Here is a 19664-nt window from a genome sequence, read left to right as displayed (position 1 = left end):
ACCTCTGAGCACTGCTTTGGCTGTGTCCCAAAGGTTCTGGTAGGATATGTTTTCATTCTCTTTGGATTCTGTGAAATTGTTTATTCCATCCTTAATTTCTTCTATAATCCAGTAGTTTTTGAGCAAGGTGTTGTTCAGTTTCCATGCGTTTGATTTTCTTTCCTTGCTTTTTTTGTTATTGATTTCCACTTTTATGGCATTATGGTCAGAAAAGATGCTATGTGATATTTCAATGATTTGTATTCTGTTAAGGCTTGCTTTATGGCCTAATATCTTGTCTGTTTTGGAGAATGTTCCATGTGCATTGGAAAAGAAAGTATACTTGGCTGCTGTTCGCTGGAGTGTTCTGTGTATGTCTATGAGGTCAAGTTGGTTAATTGTGGCATTTAAATCTTCCATGTCTTTATTGAGCTTCTCTCTGGATGTTCTGTCCTTCACTGAAAGTGGTGTGTTGAAGTTTCCTACCATTATTGTGGAGCTGTCTATCTCTCTTTTCAATACTGTAGCGTTTGTTTTATGTATTTTGGAGCCCGGTCGTTGGATGTCTAAATATTTATTAGGGTTATGTCCTCCTGGTGTATTGACCCTTTAATCATTATATAGTGTCCTTCATTATCCTTCGTGGTGGATTTTACTTTAAAGTCTATTTTGTGAGAGATTAATATTGCCACCCCTGCTCTTTTTTGAGTGATGTTTGCTTGATACATTTTTTTTCTATTCTCTGAGTTTTAGTTTGTTTGTGTCTTTAAGTCTAAAGTGTATCTCTTGTAGGCAGCATATAGGTGGATTGTGTTTTTCTATCCATTCTGCCACTCTCTGTCTCTTTATTGGTGCAGTTAGCCCATTTACATTCAGTGTAATTATTGATAGGTATGCGTTTAGTGCTGTCATTTTGATGTCTTTTTTTTTGTGTGTGTTGTTGACAGTTTCTTTGTTCCACTTAATTTTCTGTGCTGATCGTTTTTCTTTACGTATTTTCTTTTCATCTTTTTCATTGTTGTTGATTTTGTATTTGCTGAGTTTTTATGTTTTCCTTCTGATGTGTAAGATTGTTAGTTTCCTTTGTGGTTGCCTTAACATTTACCCCTATTTTTCTAAACTACTCTTTTATTTCTTTATATCATCTTGACTTCCTCTCCATATGAAAGATCTATGACTACACTTTTTAGTCCCTCTATTCTGTTTTAATGTTGTCGTCTTTTACATATTGACATCTCTGTTTCCTTATTTTCAGTGTTTTAGCTTTGATTTATTTTTGTGACTTCCCTACGTGGGTTGAAATCTGATTGCTCTGTCCTGTATTCTAGTGTTGGGTTATTATCTGATGTTATTGATTTTCTGAGCAGAGGGCTCTCTTTAGTATTTCTTGTAATTTTGGTTTGGTTTTTACAAATTCCCTAAATTTCTATTTATCTGGGAATGCCCTAATTTCACCATCATATTTGAGAGACAGATTTGCTGGATATATAATTCTTGGCTGGCAATTTTTTTTTCCTTCAAGGCTTTATACATGTCATCCCATTGCCTTCTTGCCTGCATGGTTTCTGCTGAGTAGTCCAAGCTTTGTCTTATTGATTCTCCTTTGTAGATGACTTTTTGTTTATCCCTAGCCACTGTTAAAATTCTCTCTTTTTCTTTGGTTTTGGCAAGTTTGATTATAATATGTCTGGGTGACTTTCTTTTGGGATCTGCTTTGCGTGGGGTTCAATGAGCGTCTTGGATAGATATCTTCTCATCTATCATGATATGAGGGTAGTTTTCTGCCAATGAATCTTCAACAATTATCTCTGTATTTTCTGTTATTCCTGCCTGTTCTGGTATTCCAATCACTTGTAGGTTATTCCTCTTGATAGAGTCCCACATAATTCTTAGAGTTCCTTCATTTTTTAAAATTCTTCTATCTGATTTTTCCTCAAATGAGTTGGCATCAAGTGCTTTATCTTCAGTCTCATTAATTCTGACTTCCATTGCCTCAATTCTGCTCCTATGACTTTCTACTGAGTTGTCTAATTCTGAAATTTTATTGTTAATCTTCTGGATTTCTTTTTGCTGTCTCTCTATGGATTCTTAGAGCCTGTTAAATCTGTTGTTGTGCTCCTCTATAATCTTCTTAAGTTCCTCTATTGCTTTGTCTGTCTGTTCCTTTGCTTATTGTGCATTTTGCCTTTTTGTATTCTACCCCCGGTAATTCCAAGAAGTTCTCTCCTATGGAAGATTTCTTGATTCTTTGTTTTGGGAGCTTGCTGAAGCCATCATGGTCTGCCTCTTCATGTGATTTGATATTGACTTGTCTCTGAGCCATCAGTAAGTTATTACATTCATTTATTTCACGTTTGCTTACGTGTCCTAGCTTCTTGTTTTGATATGCCCAAATAGGCTGCTCTTGTGAGCTAGTTTGATTATTGGTGCCTTTGAAGCCCTAATGTCCTGTCACCAAGTGGTTAGATTTGTTACTAGGTATGTGAGCCCAGGAGCCCATTTACTTTTCTTGTATGGATTCAGCTCAGGTGTCCAGATAGTCAGTCACCAAGTGTGTGGTGGAGGCTCTCACCTACAGTCCTAGACGGGCAGGGGTGATTGGAGTAGGCACAGGTATCTGGCTGCAGTAGGTCATCACACGCTGAGCAAGGCAGGGAGCTGATGGCTGCCTGAGTGTCTGGGAGGAAAGCATGTCCCTGTTCCCTAGAGTGGGTTTTGTAGCTGGACTATGGACAACCAGTGCTGTTGGTTGTAAGGACTAGGAGGCACCACTCATTCTTGGACCCCTGTCGCATGTGGCTAGGTGGAGCCACCAGTCCTCAGGCCCCTGATGTGGGTAGGCGAGGACCCTGCTTAATGGGCAGATTAGTGTCAAATGTCACGAACCTGCCACTCCACCATGTAGCTGAGACAGTGAAGTTAAGCTTCAGGTATATACCTTGTTGTACTGTGCTAATGAGGGCCTATGCTGTTGAAATGCATCCACCCAGGTCTATGCAGGGGTGAAAGGCATTCAAAGTCCATGGACCCCTTATACCTGTGCCTAGGCAAAGGAGCTGTGCCTGCCCTGAGTTTCCAGCTTAGGGGAGCTGGCAGATTATTTTTTCCTGTTTGTTAATTTGTTCCCTCTCCAAGGCCAGGAGAATGGCTCATGGGTCGCCCAGGGAATGCGGCAATCATTGAAGTTGGCCTGGGACAGTTGCAGAGCAGGGAGGCAGCAGATAAATGGAAGAAAGTTTCTTCCCAAATGGGGTGTTTTTTGATCCTAGTGGTAGGTTAAACTCATGTACTTATCTTTTGTCAACTGAGTGCTGCTTTTCACTGGCTCTGGAGGCCTGAGCAGACTATCTGCCACTCAGTCTCTCCCGTGGAAAACGCTTCCCAAATGCCACTGCCCGCCTCACCACGCACGCCAGCAGATACGGCCCGCCAGGTGCCAGCTCCAGCTGGGTCAAGTCTGGCAACTCCTCACTGCTTCTGAACCATCTCTCCCTCCCCCTGCCACCCAGCCCAATTCCTCAACTTTGTCTATGATGCTCAGGGCTCCTAGATTGCCATGTATAATTGATTCACTTGTTTTTTCAGGTCTTTGTTGTAAGAGGGACCACTGGAAGCATCTGACTACTCAGCCATCTTGGCCCCCAGGATTTTTTTGTTTTTATTTTGTTGTTGTTGTTGAGAATATATGGGGCAAAACATACACTAATTCCATCATTTCTATATGTACAATTCAGTGACACTGATTTCATTCTTCAAGTTGCGCAACCATTCTCACCCTCCTTTTTTGAGTTGTTCCTCTCCTATTAACATAAACTCACTGCCCCCTAAGATTCCTATCTAATCTTTTGAGTTGCTGTTGTCACTTTGATCCCATATTGTTAGTTCTTAAAGGAGCATAATGCTCAAGGCAGACATTTTTAACTATGTAAGCTAAACTATTGTTTGGCTTTAGGAAGACTTCAGGGGATATTTTTGGTTTAAGGTTTAAAGATTGCCTCAGGGAAATAGTTTCAGGGATTCATCCAGCCCCCATGGCTCCAGAAAGTCTGGAGTTCATGCAAATTTGAAATTCTGTTCTATATTGTCCCCCTTTTGATCAGGATTCTTCTACGGGATCTCTGATCAAAATGTTCAGTAATGGTAGCCAGACATCATCCAGTTCTTCTGGTCTCATGGCAAAGGAGGCAGTTGTTCATGGAGGCAATTGGTCACATGTTCCACATCCTCCTCTTATTCCTGACTCTCCTTTTTTCCTCTGTTGCTCCACAGGAATACAGACCAGTTGTCATGCTCTGGATGGCTGCTCGCAAGCTTTTAAGACCCCAGACACTATGAAAGGAACTAGGAGGTATAAAAACACTAAATGCATTTTAAGCCAATTAACTGGTATGTTTCATGAAACTATGACCCTCAACCTCCAAACCAAGGAACCAAATCCCATGAAGCGTTTGGTTGTACATAAGCAACCTCAGCAGTTACTCTACTTTTTTATTTGTTTTGGTATAAATATATATATCACACAACTCTCCACAGGGTTTTAAATGGCTGATTTTTCAGGAACGGATCACCAGGCCTTTCTTCTGAGGTACCTCTTGGCAGACTTAAACCTCCAAACTTTTGGTTAGCATCCAAGTGCTTAATCATTTGCACCACCCAGTGAATCCTAAAGGGCCCCATTAAAAAACAAAAGTGTGTGTGTGTGTGTGTGTGTGTGTAATTTATATACTCAGAAAAAAAAGCACCTTTTTGGAGAGCAATTTGGCAGTATCTATTAAAATTAGAAATACCGTTCTTTGAATAATTCCACTTCCTATTATCTATGCTGGAGAACTATTTGCACACGTGCATAAAAATAAAATTTCAAGGATGTTCTTTACAACACTTTTTGTGGCAGCAAAGGAAACTATAACTATTCAAAATTTCCATCAATAGAGAAATGGCTAAAATTACACAGGAAAATACGCAGCGTTTAAAAAGAACAAGGTAGATTGATATGTGCTGATGTTGAGAGATGTTCAAGACTCGTTGTTAAGAGAAAAAAGCAAGCTGAAGTGCAGGCTGTGGGACAGGCTATTTTATGTAAAATAAATCACCACTACACACACACATACTTACATAAATAGAAAAATGTCAGGAAGGATAAGACCAAGTTGATAACTGAGGTGGCTTCTGGGGAAGGGACTGGGATAGAGTATGAGTGGGGAGGGGGTGGTCCAGGGGAACATTCAATTTTTTTTTCATTTTTTTAAAAAAATTGTGCTTTAGATAAAGGTTTACAGAGCAAACTAGTTTCTCATTAAACAATTAATGCACATTTTGTTTTTGGACACTGGCTGCCAACCCCATGACCTGTCAACACTCTCCCCTTCTTGAACTTGGGTTCCCCATTATCAGCTTTGCTGCCCCCTCCTGCCTTCTTGTCCTTGCCCCTGGGCTGGTGTGCCCCGTTAGTCTCGTTTTGTTTTATGGGCCTGTCTAATCTTTGGCTGAAGGGTGAACCTTGGGAGTGACTTCAGTACTGAGTTAAAAGGGTGTCTAGGGGCCATACTCTCGCTTCTTCAGTCTCTGTCAGACCAGTACGTCTGGTCTTTTTTTGTGAGTTAGAATTTGAACATTTAATTTTTAAACAAAAGCAGATATGTGTGTTACCTATGCAAATAAAAATAAAATTAAAAAAAGAAAAGAAGAAGATATCGTATTTTTCCCATTGGTTGCCTGTGGGTGCACAATTAACAGGATTCTCTCCTTTTGCACTTTTGTATTACTTTTGTATTTCTGTCACCTTCTCAGTAAAGTTTTCCTTGACTACCTTATTTAAAATTACAGCCACCCCCACCCACCCCCTGGCACTTGCCACTCCCAGCCCCTTTTATTCTGATCTGCTTCCTTTTTTTCCTATATCATTTACCCCTTCCAACATACTATAAAGTTTACTTATTTATTAAGTTAATCATTTATTTTCTGTCTCCCTGCCCCCCACTAAAAGGGAAGTGGGGCAGGGGTTCTTGTCTGTTTGGGTCACTAATACATCTCAAACTTTCAGAACTGTGCCTAGTATACAATAAATACTCAATACATATTAGTATTGAGATTAGTATTAGTATTATTACTAAAGATAGATAGATACATAAATTTGTGTGCTAGGCAAATTTCTTACAGTGAGTATGCATTTCTTCTGTGGCTACCAAAAAAAAAAAAAAAAAAAAACATTTTAATGGGGAAAGAACGGCCTGTGCTACCCACAGATCCATAAATTGGTGGGGTTTAGGAGAGAAGCCAATTTCACACGTGGGAGTTCCAGTGTCTGCTGCCCTTGATCTTGTTCCTCTTTCCAAGAAGGCCACTAACAAGCATAAAAATGGCCAACAGGCAAGCCTGTGGAAGGGCAGGGTTGAGTCAGAGAACTGGGATTTTCCACAAGAGCATCTCAGTTGTCAGAAAACTGAGAGCAGAAACTAAGGCTCAGAGAAAAGAAGAGTAGCAAATTCTTGTGCCCAAAAAGCTCTGTTCTCTGGCTCCATCCCTTCCCCGCAGGGCAGTTCAGGACAGCCACCAAATCACAGTGGCTGCCAGAAGGAGACCTTCTCGAGGAAAAACAGCTGGGTGCAGATGTCAGGGTGCAATTGGAGATGCTGTGCTCCTTTGGCTGCTGGCTGTGCAAAGTGAGAAACTAGGGGATGTCATCTGGATGCAGGAGCTTAATCAGCCTGTCAGCTCTGGGTCCCCCAAAGCAGTGTCCTAGCACTGCCACATCTGATATAGGCCAGCTCGGCTCCCTGGGGCGGCACACCCAGCACTGTTTTCCAGAGGCAGAAAGAGACCCTGAGCCCCCCAGGCCACAGCTCCCTTCCTCAGGGAGTGGCACCTCCATCACTCAGGCTGCGCAGCCAGACACCAGAGTCATTTCCTGACAACCCCGTTTGTAACTGTTCCCCAAAACCAGTTGCTGTGGAGTCAACTCTGATTCATGGCAACCACATGTGTGTTAAAGCAGAACTGAGTTCCACAGGGTTTTCAATGGCTGATTTTCTGGAAGTAGATCCCCAGGCCTTTCTTCCGAGATGCCTCTGAGTAGACTCGAACCTCCAACTTTTTAGTTAGCAGCTGAGTGTTAACCATTCACATGACCTAAGGACTCTAAATCGCTCCCAAGTCCTGTTTATTTTCTCTTCTACACATCTCTCTTCTGTTTCACTCCATCACCCCTGCTCCACCCCTGCTCCGAGCTACCATCATCTCTCTCCTGGACAACTTTTAAACCATCTGACTAGTATATCTGGGCATCCACTCTCATCCCTTTCAACCAGTAACACACATTGCTGCAAAAGTAAGTCTTTCTTTTTGTTTTAACTTAAAAAAAAATTAAAGTGTAATATGTGTATAAAGAGATGAACAAATCATAAATATACAACTAGATGAATTATCACAAGGGAAACACAATTATTTAATTCCTACCCAGGTCAAAAATAGAAGATTAGCAGCCCTAGAAGCACTCATGGCCCCTCCCAGGCACTATGCCTCCCTCCTGCCTGTAGAGAGCCCAAAGGTGACCCTAGTAAATAGCAAATCTGATCACCGCCCACCACTTCCCCCTTCCCACAGGATGCAGACCAAAGTCCTGACCAAGGCCCATGAGGCCTGGCACAGTCTGGCCCCTCCTGGCTTTCCAGCCTCTTCTCATAGCTCCTTGGGCTCCAGCTATACTGGCCTTTAAGTTCCTCCAACCTTCCATTCCAGAGCCTCTCTACTAGCGGGTCCCTTGGCCAGGAAATCTCCCTTGCCATTCATACACGCAACCTGGTTAACTCCTGCTCATCCTTCATGCCTCAGCTGAACACCACCTCCTCAGGGAAGCCTTCTCAGATTTCCCAGACTAGGTCAAATCCCCTCATTATACTGGCCTTCATGGTACTTATCACTGTTGTAACTACATGTGTCTGAGTCTTTTCCCTAGTAGAATGAAGCACGAGGAAGCAGCGACGCATCTATTTTGCTCACCATTGTGTAGCACAGAGTAGATGTTCAATACACACTTGTGGAAAGAACAAAAGGGGTTACAAAGTTTCACTCACTGCCTTTCCAGGTGATCCATGTCACCCAGCTATGAGTGGAGCTAAGGTCTGGTTGGCTGGCTCTCTCTAGATTGTTCTAGATTGTGAGCGCCTCCAGGGTAGGGTGGTGTCACTCAGCTCTGTACCCCGAAGCCTAAGCCAGGACCTGCACACACGGTGGCTAAGAGTTTAGAATCAGACCTGGGGTCAAGTCCTGGCTCCTCCACTTACAACCTGTGTGATCTTGGGTGAATTCCTTTAAGTCTGTGAAACTCAGCTACCTTGTAAGAAAACAAAGATAACAATAACTCAGTTCTTGGAATGGCTTTGAGGAAGGAGTCTCCCCTCAGAGCAGCTGCTTCCCACTGCCTGCCCTTGGATAAACCCGTCTGAGCCCTGGGACCCAGGAAAGCTGAGCTTGGGATCTGTGTTTTGAGATACTGTCACTGGCTGGGTGAATTCCTGCACTCGGGACTCCTGACAGCAGCCACCAAGGAGAGTGGAGGTGGCAGCTAGGCATGGAGCCTGCAGGGTCTCTCTCCACCAGCTGAATTTTGGATGCCCCTGCACCCTCCTAACCAGGGCCCAGTGCCTTGGGGCGAGCCAGAGTGAGGCTGGCCCTGTCTTCTTTGAACAGACCTCCAATGTGGATGTTTCAGGAATATGGATCTGAACGGACCGCTCTCCTTCCTTTTTTCTCGACATTCTCCCTCCTCCTGCAACTTTGTTTTCCCTCCACACCCTGTACCTACACAGGAACTTTCTCCCCTCTCTCTCCATCTCCTCTTCTCTCTTTCTACTCTTCCCTCCTCTTGCTCTTTTCTTTTTCTCCCTTCCTCTCCTCTCACCCTGTCAATCATTCCCCTCCCCTTCCTCATGGATTTTTCCAACCCATCCTAACCCCAGATGAGAGGAATCAGAGAGAAGCAGTTTCACCAAACCAGATGCTCTCAGCTCTGCCCAACCCTAACACTGTCCCATGTCCCAAAACCTGGTGTCAGCCCCTCAATGCTTAGGATCAGAGACAGCACGGGCCCCAAGAGAGCCCTCGGGACCAAGTCCAAGAAAAGAAATCCCAGAAGGAAACCGAGTAAGTCCTCAACCCCACACGAGGGGCACACAAAACACAAAGATCAGGAAGTCACCACACCCTGCCACGCCCTGGAAACACCTGTGCCTGCACGGGGGTAACCTCCCGCCAGAGGGAACAGGTGGAGCTGACAGAGCACATACACGCTAGGTGAACAAGCTGCTGGGGAGGTGGCTCTGCTTCCAATGAGCGGCAGTGGTGGGGGTGTAGCCTGGACCTCACTCACACTCCCGGAGGCCCTAGCCCCTTGACCTGTCCTTGGATGAACAAAGCATCAAGGCTACCTCCCTTAGGAAGACTTCCGAATCAGTAGATACAAGTGGATACAATGTAGTCAGATAAATACTATGATAGAAGAAGTATAGGGGCCCTAAACTCAGACTTGGGGGTCACAGATGGCTTCTTGGAGGAAGCGACATCCAAGATGAGATCTAAGGATGCATGAGAGTTGGACATGCAAAAGGAAGGAGGGTGTCAGGCAAAAGCAGCATTTGCGAAAACCGAGAGGGGAGATGAGCATGGGGAACTGAGAGAAGTTAACTGAGGGTGCAAGGTGGATAGCAGCTTGTCATAAAATAGGCAGGCCAAGCAGGGAGGAAAGCTTTGAGGTCTGGGGGCTTCTGGGGGCACACTTCCTCGTGGTCATTGCTGTAGCCGTCTGTGTGCCCCTACATTCACCAGAATGAAGAAAAGGCAGTCAGCTCATAACTCAGCAAGTTTCATCTTCCCAGCTTCTGACATTCCCACTGGCAGTGACCTTAAAGGCGATGCCCCAGCCCAGGATTGCTGAGAACCCACTCACCTGGGTGAGGATGTAATTCGGTGCAGGGGGTACTGGCCGGCTTGGGGGAGGCCTCCTGGATGACTCCTTTCTCTCAACTTGAGACTTGGCCCCCGGGGCATTCCTAACAGCCCTGCTGAGGTGCGCTGGCAATGACGCAGGTGAGGACCCCTTATGCAGGTAGTCTGGAGGGGGCCGGGGAGGAGGCTGGGAGGGCTTCCGAGGGGTTTCAGGGGTGTTGGTCACCTGTATGCATAAGACAAGGAACACGTGAGACATAGGACTCCTCAAAGCACTGAAAAACTCAGGGGTTCCCTTGTGTATCTTACTGAGACGACCAGAGGGGAGGACAGGATGGCCTGTTAAATCCCTAGAATATTCTAGAGGTCAGATCCAACCTTCGAAGTCATTAAGGGATATCAGAATCAATTGACATGCCTCTCAATCCTATAAAATGGCTTTGATTACCAATCCTATGGGGCTGCAGAGGCTCTTAGGAAAATCCAGCAGGATCCTGAGGGATAAAGGAAAAGTAGCAAGTTCAGTGGTGCAATGCCCTTACCTTTCGCTTACTCTGAGGCGTCTGCAACTTGAAAGTTGGGTTGGCATGGCCAGTTCCGCTGTTCTGAGACATCCTGAAGGGACAACTAGAAATGAGAAGTTGGGGATGGGTGGGACATGGAGGATGTCCAGAAAAGGTCAGTGACTGAGCTCACTCTGGCCCAAGCAGAGCAGCAAACAGCCAAATTTTCCCCAAGACATGTCACTGCCCAAATCTGGAGGAGGGCAGAGATTGGTCTTCTTGAACCCGAGCTTCTCAGGTATGGAGACTGAGTCTGGTCAGTTGAGAACTCCCAAAGAAGAGAGCTGGCCCAATACAAAGCAGAGTTTTCCTCAGCACCTTCTCTTCACCCTTTAAGACCCTTCTTCCCTAAGGAGACTCCAACCCTCAACACCAATGACGTTATCAGCCATCAACCAACCCCTCTGGTATAAATCCAGAAAGGCCTAGGATTTAAAATCCCCTCCAGAACAAGTGTAATCAATTTTTTAAAAGTTAGTCTTTGTCTTCAGTTGAAGTCCAGGCACCACTGTGAACTGACTTGGGCAACTTTGGGGCTGCCTTGGTTTCCCACTCTTTAAAATGGGGAACAGATCAAATAGATAAAGGATGGCAAAGAGATTCATTTCATATTCCAACTTGAATTGGTTGGGAGCATTCTGCTGAGAAGGATCAAGTGATGACCAGGCTCAGTACGGGGAGTACTTATAGTAAGATCAGCTAGTCCCAGCTATCATTACTGAACATTTTGATGAGAGATTCTATAGAAGAATACTGATCAAAAGGAGAAAAACGTAGAACAGATTTTCAAATTCTCATGAACTCCAGACTTTCTGGAGCCATGGGGGCTGGATAAACCCCTGAAATTATTGCCCTGAGATAATCTTTAAAACTTATACCAAAAATATCCTCTGAAGTCTTCTTAAAATGCAACAATAGTTCAGCTTAACTAGTGAAAAATGTCTGCCTGAGCATTATGCTCTTATAAGAACTATTTATATGGGATCAAATTGACAACAGCAACTTGAAAGATTAGATAAGAACTTTAGGGGCAGTGAGTTTATGTTAATGAAGGAAGAACAACTCAGACAAGGAAGGTGAGAATGGTTGCACAATTTGAAGAATGTAATCAATGTCACTGAATTGTACACGTAGAAACTATTGAATTGGTGTAGGTTTTGCTGGGTATATTCTTCAGCAACAACAACAACAAAAAGATCTACTAGTGATATTGGCCCTGGTTATGGAGCATGGCAGAAGGGGAGAGGCAGTGTGTACCTTACATCTGCCTTCCTTGAATTAGACCCACCCTCACCAATTCTTTCATCCATTACTGCTTACAGAGAGTTTGATGACCCACAAGTGGCCCCCAAGTCCTTCACGACACTCTGTCCTACCTGAAGTGTTGCCTTAACTTGGACGGGAGGGCTGAGGGTTTGAGTTGGCCCAGTTTGTTGTTCTGTTTACAGCAGTAGTACATCAGCATCAGGACCACCAGCATGAAGATGGCTGTCAACACTCCAGCTACCACTGGACCAGCACCTGCCAGAAACAGTCAGGAAACTGGGTCAGAAATTCTCCCAAATGAGAAATTTAGAAGCTCTTTAGGCTAAAGCAATGGAGTTCAAACAATGTATCCCTGATTTCTCTTCAGATATTTGATTTGTATTGAATTTGTATTACTTATTTTAACTTTAAAGTTATAACAAAAACACACAGTAAGTACCAGTAGGAAACCAGTAATATTAGCTTAACAGCCTGGTTAACGTGCTTTGCACAGACCTCATAATACAGCTTCTCCAGCCACCTCCACTTAATTGAAGAGAGTCCCTTTCAAGGCAAATACATAAAGCTCTATTATCATTTGCCACTAGTTTTCAGCCTGAATCTGAATCACAGTTTTCCTGAACATGAAGCAAACAACACACAACACTGAAAGATCTAAACTCATCTCAGACCAGAACTGTTGTCCACGATCCATACTTTCATATTTGGTTTCTTCAGAACTACCTCACTGTTCTCACAAATTGTACATTTAAATGCACAAATATATTTCTATCAATAAAACACTACTTTTATCTGTTTTATATATAGGGGGAGGGTTCTTCCTTGAAAGACTTTATTTTTAAAAAAAAGTATTTTGTTACCTTTAAGAAAAAAATAGTTTAGAAACCACAGGGTTAGAATTCCCAAGGTTTCCACTAAAAAACTGGAAAAGTTTTCTGAATATTAGTTTCCGCATTTTATCCTGTGTCCAGCCAAAATAAAAAACCAAGCCCGTTGCCATCGAGTTGGTTCCAACTCATAGCGACCCTACAGGACAGAGTAGAACTGCCCCGTAGGGTTTCCAAGGAGTGGCTGGTGGATTCGAAATTCTGACCTTTTGGTTAGCAGCCGAGCTCTTAACCACTTCGCTACCAGGGCTCCACGTGTTCACCCAAGGGAACCGAAACCACCATAATGTGCCCTCAACTCGTGATTATTTTTAAGAACCAAAGAAGCACTGATCACTCCATTCCCAAAACGGGACGGGATTATCCAATGCCCTACAGGCTCTCTTAATTCCTCTAAGCACATTCCCCCTAACTGAGCTGAGAGTTTCCACACCAGACTGCTGGCCTAAATCCCCCCTCTCATTCTGCCTCTCTTTTTCTTGGTTTCCTCACCTACAAAGTCAGAATAGTAAACCAGACTCAATGTGGATACTATACAACACGCTGCCTGGCCCCACAGCACCACCCAAAGGCCCACAGGCAGGTGGACAGGGGCCTGTGACAGGCTGGCACTCACTCTCGGGGGGCATGGGCCCGCTGTCGATGCTGCCCCCCGGGCCGGACGTCGTGCAGAAGGGCGGGGCCCAGCCCTGGAAGCAGTGGCAGTTCTGGTTGTTGTTGCAGACCTAGAGCAAGGGAAGGGAAGGACAGAGGTCAGGACTGCCTCACACCTCCAAGAACCCCGGACCCTCTCAGGGTCTTCCCCGTGGACACCGGCCCAGAGGAGCCACCAGAGCCCAGCCACACCTACCCCGTGGCCGTTGCACTTCTTCCCGCAGCCTTCAGTTTCAAAGAAGGAGGTGTTCCTGCACTGCCCCTCGAAGCATATCTGTAGCAAGGAGGAAGCCAAGGGTCAGTACAATGAAGGGACACTGGCTGGGAATCAGAAGACCTGGGTTTATACTTAGAATGTATGAGGACTGAAAAAGGCAGCCCATCTCAGGTTATTTATCAGAGTGAAAAATCAAAAACAACCTAAAAATCCAAGGACAGGACAGTAGTTAACTAAATTCCAGTATTACTTTTGTAACTGGGGGAAAAACAACAGATATATTTTTAAAATAGTATAATTAACAACATAATATAAATATAAATACGTGTTATTATGTTATATAGTACCATATGCTGATTATATGTTAATTACTTAACAGTATACAAAGCACCATACCAGGTGTTTCATATATATTTTTATTTCATTCTCAGAGTTAACTTTATGAGATAGGTGTTATTATTTTCCCCAGGGTTCCCAAGTCCATCTCTTAATTCATAATTAATGATGAGGATGAAAATGATAATAGCTAGCCCATCTATGTGCTTTATGGATTATCTTGGTTAATATTTACAGTAATTCTACGGGGCAGAGTCCCTGGCTGGTGCAAACAGCTAACACGCTCAGGGACTGAGCTGCTAACCAGAAGGTTGAAGGTTTGAGTCCACCCAGAATCACCTCAAAAGAAAAACCCAGTTCTACTTCCAAAAAATCAGCTATTGAAAACCCTACAGAGCACAGCTCTACTCATGGTATTGCCACGAGTTGGAATCCATTCAACAGCAACTGGTTTTTTGGTTATGGGGTGGGCACTTGCTATTATGAAACATATTTTATAAAAGAAGACACTGAGGCTCTGAGAGGTTGGTAAGGCTGGGATTTGAACCCAACACCCTCCCTCCAGAGCCTTAGTCCTTCCCCTATGGGGCCCAGCCCTGAGTGAGGCAGGGGGAAGGACTCACATGGTTGTTGCCGCACTTGGTCCCAGTCATCACTAGGCCTGGGTCCAGCATGTCACCCTCCTCCTCAGGACCTCGGTAGACATGAGTGCCCCGGCATCGGATCTGCCTCCCGTTCATGATGATGGTGGTGTCAATGGACACTGCGTTGGACTCCAGGGGCCGGGCCTCGGAACTCTGACACTGGATCTTCCCACACTTGGCATCTCTGGGTCAGGAGAGAGGGAGAGAAGGAAATGGAATCAGTGGCAGAGGGAGTGCTGGAGCACCCACGAGCTTTAGTGCCCTCCGACCATGACAATGGGCTTTGGGTGGGGCAAGGCAAAGGTCAGAGCAGTGAATCTGCTCTAGGGACCCACCAGGGGAGATCCCATGTGGACTAAAACCAGGGGAAGGGAACAGAACTCCTGTCCCCAAGTATATCTAGGCCAGAGAACTGGCCTTGACAATGGTCTGATCTGAGGAATCTGCCACCCCGCTAGGTGCTCTAGCCAGAAGCTTATAGCCATCCTCGACTCCCCATTATCCCTCATCCTTGGCTTCAAGCAATTTTCAAGCCCTGCAATTCTCCCTCCTATATATTGACCCTAATTCATGCTGCTATCCTCTCTTACCTGGACTGCAGGAAACTGACCTACCTGCCTCCAGTCTTGCCCTCCTCTAAAAAAAAAACCCATTACCATCAAGTCAATTCTGACTCACGGCAACCCCTATATGTTATGGAGTAGAATTGTTCCATAGGGTTTTGGGGCTGTAATTTTCATGGAAGAAGATCACCAGGCCTTTATTCTGCAGCACCACTGGGTAGGTTCGAACGACCAACCTTTAGGTTAGTAGTTGAGCACAAACCCGTTTGCACCGCCCAGGAACCAGTCTTGCCCTACTAGTCTTGTTTCCACATGGCTCTCAAGGCAAAATCCATACTCCCCTATCCATGTATTTAAGAATTTTCATGATCTGATCCCTGCTGAATTCTCCAGGCTCATTTCTCAGCAGGCCCTTCTCCACTGAACCCCAATACTATAATTTAACTGTATCAAAGTGTTATCAGTTCTTCCAATTGCCAGTTTAGCTCTTACACTAGACTCGACTCATCTCTCTGCCTGGAACATTCTCCCATGCACTGGCACCATTTCCACCCTTTTCACCTACATAATTCCTCCAGATCTCAGCTGAGCCATAATTCCTTTGGGAAACCACCCCTGACCCATTAAGATGGCGTTAGGTGGCTGTTATGGGTTGATTCGTATCCCCCAAAAAGATATGTTAAATACCTAACTCACCTTGCCTGTAAATGTGACCTTATTTGTAAGTAGAGTCTTTGCAGATGTAGTTAGTTAACAAAGGTCATACAGGAGTAGGGTGGGCCCTAATTCAATAAAACTGGTATCCTTATCAAAAGAGGAGAAGAGACACAGAGAGACAGACAGACAGAGGGAAGACAGCCATGTGAAGACAGAACAGAGACTGGAGCTATGCTGCCATGAGCCAAGGAACATCTGCGGTTATCAGAAGCTGGAAGAGACAAGAAAGGATTTTCCTTCCCCTAGAGCCTTCAGAGAGAGACAGTCCTGCTGATACCTGAATTCAGACTTCTAACTTCCAGAAGTGTGAGAGAGTAAACTTCTGTTGGGTTAAGCCATCTAATTTGTGGTAGCTTGTTACGGCAACCCTAGGAAACTAATACAGTGGCTCTCTTCCATCATTATCACAAAAGTTCCATGAAGGCAGAAGTGAGTCTTGATCTCCACTTTCTCCCCCCAGTACTCAGCACAGTATTTGGCACATAGTAAACCTTCAATAGATATTGGATGGATGGATGGATGGTAGAATCAATAAATGACTTGGGCTACTCAGATGAGGGCACAATTATCACCCTGAAGAATTGAGGGTCAATTCCCTACCTTACTGTAAGAAGGTCCCAAAAGGGAGGCTGTCATGGATTGAATTGTGTCCCCCAAAAATATGTGTATCAATTTGACTAGGCCATGATTCCTAGTATTGTATAATTGTCTACCATTCTGTCATCTGATGTGATTTTCTTATGTATTGTAAATCCTATCTCTATGATGTTGATGAGATGGGATTAGTGGCAGTTATGTTAATGAGGCAGGACTCAAGCTACAAGATTGGATTGTGGCTTGGACCAATCTCTTTTGAGATATAAAAGAGAGAAGCTAGCAGAGAGACAGGGGGACCTCATACCACCAAGAAACAAGAGCCAGGAAAATAGCGCAGCCTTTGGACCTTGAGTCCCTGTGCTGAGAAGCTCCTTGACCAGGGGATGACTGATGACAAGCACCTTCCTCCAGAGCCGACAGAGAGAGAAAGCCTTCCCTTGGAGCTGACGCCCTGAATTCAGACTTGTAGCCTACTAGACTGTGAGACAATAAATTTCTTTTTGTTAAAGTCATCCACTTGTGGTATTTCTGTTATAGTAGCAATGGATGGCTAAGACAGAGACTGACCAGCTTTCTAGGAAACACTGCCATCCACACCCACCCTCTCACTTCCTCAGGGCTGAATGGTACATTGCAAAACATCAGGCCTAGAAAAGATGACTGACTTCAGCTGATATATTTACAGGCCCAGCACTGGGCTCACCAAGCTGCTGTGCGGGGCAGAGGTGAGGAGTTCAATCAGAAAATGCTTTGTGACCCCTCCTCTCATGGGGTCTGCCCTATGGTCATCACCTCATGTTGCACTTCTTGTGTTCACCATTTATGTCCTTCCCACAGTTTCCAAAGGTGTCTCCTGCCACATTCACCTTCTCGAAGCAGAGATCAGGGGCAGGCCGGGCTCCTGGGTGGGAAAGAAACAAAATTTATCAAGTAGATCAGCCAACTTCAGTTTAATTCAGAGCCTCCCAAAGTGCAAGCTATATTATATTGTATTATTGGTAAAATCATGAAGTTTGGAAAGTTTTTTGGGGGAGGGGAGAATGCTCAGCCTTTTCTTCCTGTACCCCTATCAGGTTATTCTACCCCTACCTCCGCATCAAAATCTATTGATAGAAAAAGTTTTATATCAGTGCTTTATACCTTATTCAGGATTTATGTCTGTGGGTGGGTTGCATGCTAAGCCTTCTCTCTAATGAAGAAGACTGGGACATAAAAAGGATAATAAGAGAATACTATGAGCAATTATATGCCAACAAATTAGGTAACTTAGAGGAAATGGACAAATTGCTAGAAACACATAAACTCCTACATTGACTCAAGAAGAAACAGAAGATCTCAACAGACCCAGCACAAATGAAGAAATTGAATCAGGAATCAAAAACCTGCCAACAAAGAAAAGTCCTGGATTGGGTGGCTTCCCTGGGGAATTCTACCAAACATTTGTAGAACAAGTGACTTCAATACTTCTTAGACTTTTCCAAAAGTAGAACAGGAAGGAACACTTCTGAACTCATTCTGTGAGGCCAGCATCACGCCAATACCAAAGTCAGACAAAGACATCACAAGAAAAGAAGAAGCCTTGACCTTATTTCAGGATTTTTAAAAATAAATAATATATGCACAAAATTTTAAAGATACAAAGTATCTGTCTTTGGAATTTGTCCCCCAAAACAACCAGTTCCTACTCCCCTACACCCTGAAGAAGCAACCATTCAACTATTAATAACTGTTACCTGTGTATCTTCTAGAGATAATCTATCCACTGTTCTGCACCTTGCATTTTTCATTTAATAGTGTACTGTGGGAGATGATTTCATTCAGTACATACAGAGCTGCCTCCTTCTTTATTCAGCTGCAGAGTGTTCCACTGCATGGATGTACCATAATTAATTTAATTGGCCCCCCTATTGGAGGACATATATGTTGTTTTTTGCTAAAACTAACAATACTGCAATGAATATCCTTATAAACATATATTCACATTCACATGCAAGTAAAGGCATAGGATACATTCCTAAGTAGTGGAATTCATGGGCCTAATGATAAGTGCACTTAAAATTTTGATATTCCCAAGCTGCTTTCCACAGAGTTTGCACCTGTGTGTTTTCCCATAGCATTTCACAGCACTATATTACCACAATTACTTATATTATCAAACGTTTCAGTCTTTGCCAATCTGATACATGAAAGATCCCATCTCATGGTAGTCACTATCTGCTTTCCCTTAATATGAGTGACGTTAAACATTTTTTCACAGCTTAAGGGCCATTTGCATTTCCTTTTCTGTCTCCACTCTCTGTCTGTTTTTCTGTTGGATTATCCTTATCCATTTACCCACTTTGAGAATTTAAAGCATCAAGGAACTGGGAGGAACACTGTCCACTGGCTCTCCCTGAAAATCTTCCCCAAGTCAAGGGGATGATAAACATCGTATCTGGAGGTGCTGTGTTGAAGTACAGATTCTAAGCTACCCTGAACACTTGAAGAGAAAAGGCTGGACTGGAAGTCATGGAGTGGAAGGAGGCGTTCGCCCCAGGACAGTCCTACTTACCAGGGCCCCACAGCTGCTGGCACTGCTCCTGGTAGGTGAGGCACATGCCGTTGTAGCAGTAGGCCTGGCCGCCCTCACAGGGCGTGCCATCCATCTGGTAGAAGTTGGTGGGGCAGTGGGGAGACTTGCCCGTGCAGAACTCCGGAAGGTCGCACTGCCGTGCCTGCTCACGACACACGGTGCCGGGGGCCAGCAGCTGAGTGAGGAATGAGAGCAGAGAAACAGTCAATCCCCTGCCTAAGCCCTGTCAGCAAAGGGCTTGTGACACCTCTCTTCTGAAACAGCAGTTTCTTTTTTTGTTTATTGTTGTAGTTTAAGTGAAAGTTTACATTTCAAGTTAGTCTCTCATACAAAAATTTATACATACATTGTTATGTGACCCTAACGGCTCTCCCAATACTGTGCTAGCACGCTCCTTTCCACCCCTGATTTCCCACGTCCATTCAACCAGCTCCTAACCCTCCCTGTCTTCTCATCTTACCTCCCGACAGAAGCTGCCCATTTAGTCTCATGTATCTACCTGAGCTAAGAAGCACACTAGTCACAAGCATCATTTTATGTCCCACAGTCCAGTCCAATCTTTGTCCGAAGAGTTGGCCTCAGAAATTGTTTTAGTTCTGGGTTAACAGAGAGTCTGGGGGTCATGTTTTCCAGGGTTCCTCCAGTCTCAGTCTGACCATTAAGTCTGGTCTTTTTACTAGAATTTGAGTTCTGCACCCCACCTTTCTCTGGCTCCATCAGGGACTCT

The 19664-nt window shown here is 44.4% G+C and overlaps 1 protein-coding gene across 4 annotated transcripts in view; it reads right to left on the bottom strand.

Moving 5' to 3' along the window:
• The window catches only part of ADAM19 (ADAM metallopeptidase domain 19), a 116615-nt gene that overhangs the window by 9618 nt on the left and 87333 nt on the right, over positions 1-19664 (bottom strand). For 3 of the 4 annotated variants that reach the window (XM_023726563.1, XM_004371259.2, XM_023726561.1), the window contains 8 exons: positions 18917-19112; positions 17158-17266; positions 14468-14672; positions 13488-13565; positions 13254-13362; positions 11861-12005; positions 10464-10548; positions 9923-10147 (listed from right to left, as the gene is read on the bottom strand). In XM_023726563.1, coding sequence (XP_023582331.1) covers positions 9923-10147; positions 10464-10548; positions 11861-12005; positions 13254-13362; positions 13488-13565; positions 14468-14672; positions 17158-17266; positions 18917-19112 — 1152 coding nt within the window. The remainder of the gene's footprint in view (positions 1-9922; positions 10148-10463; positions 10549-11860; positions 12006-13253; positions 13363-13487; positions 13566-14467; positions 14673-17157; positions 17267-18916; positions 19113-19664) is intronic. The other variant, XM_023726562.1, reaches the window with a different exon arrangement.

Source organism: Trichechus manatus, unplaced genomic scaffold, assembly GCF_000243295.1.
Source record: "Trichechus manatus latirostris isolate Lorelei unplaced genomic scaffold, TriManLat1.0 scaffold00011, whole genome shotgun sequence".
Classification (NCBI taxonomy): domain Eukaryota; kingdom Metazoa; phylum Chordata; class Mammalia; order Sirenia; family Trichechidae; genus Trichechus; species Trichechus manatus.
The sequence above is the reverse complement of the archived record's forward strand: the minus strand, read 5'-3'. Positions and strand labels throughout refer to the sequence as shown.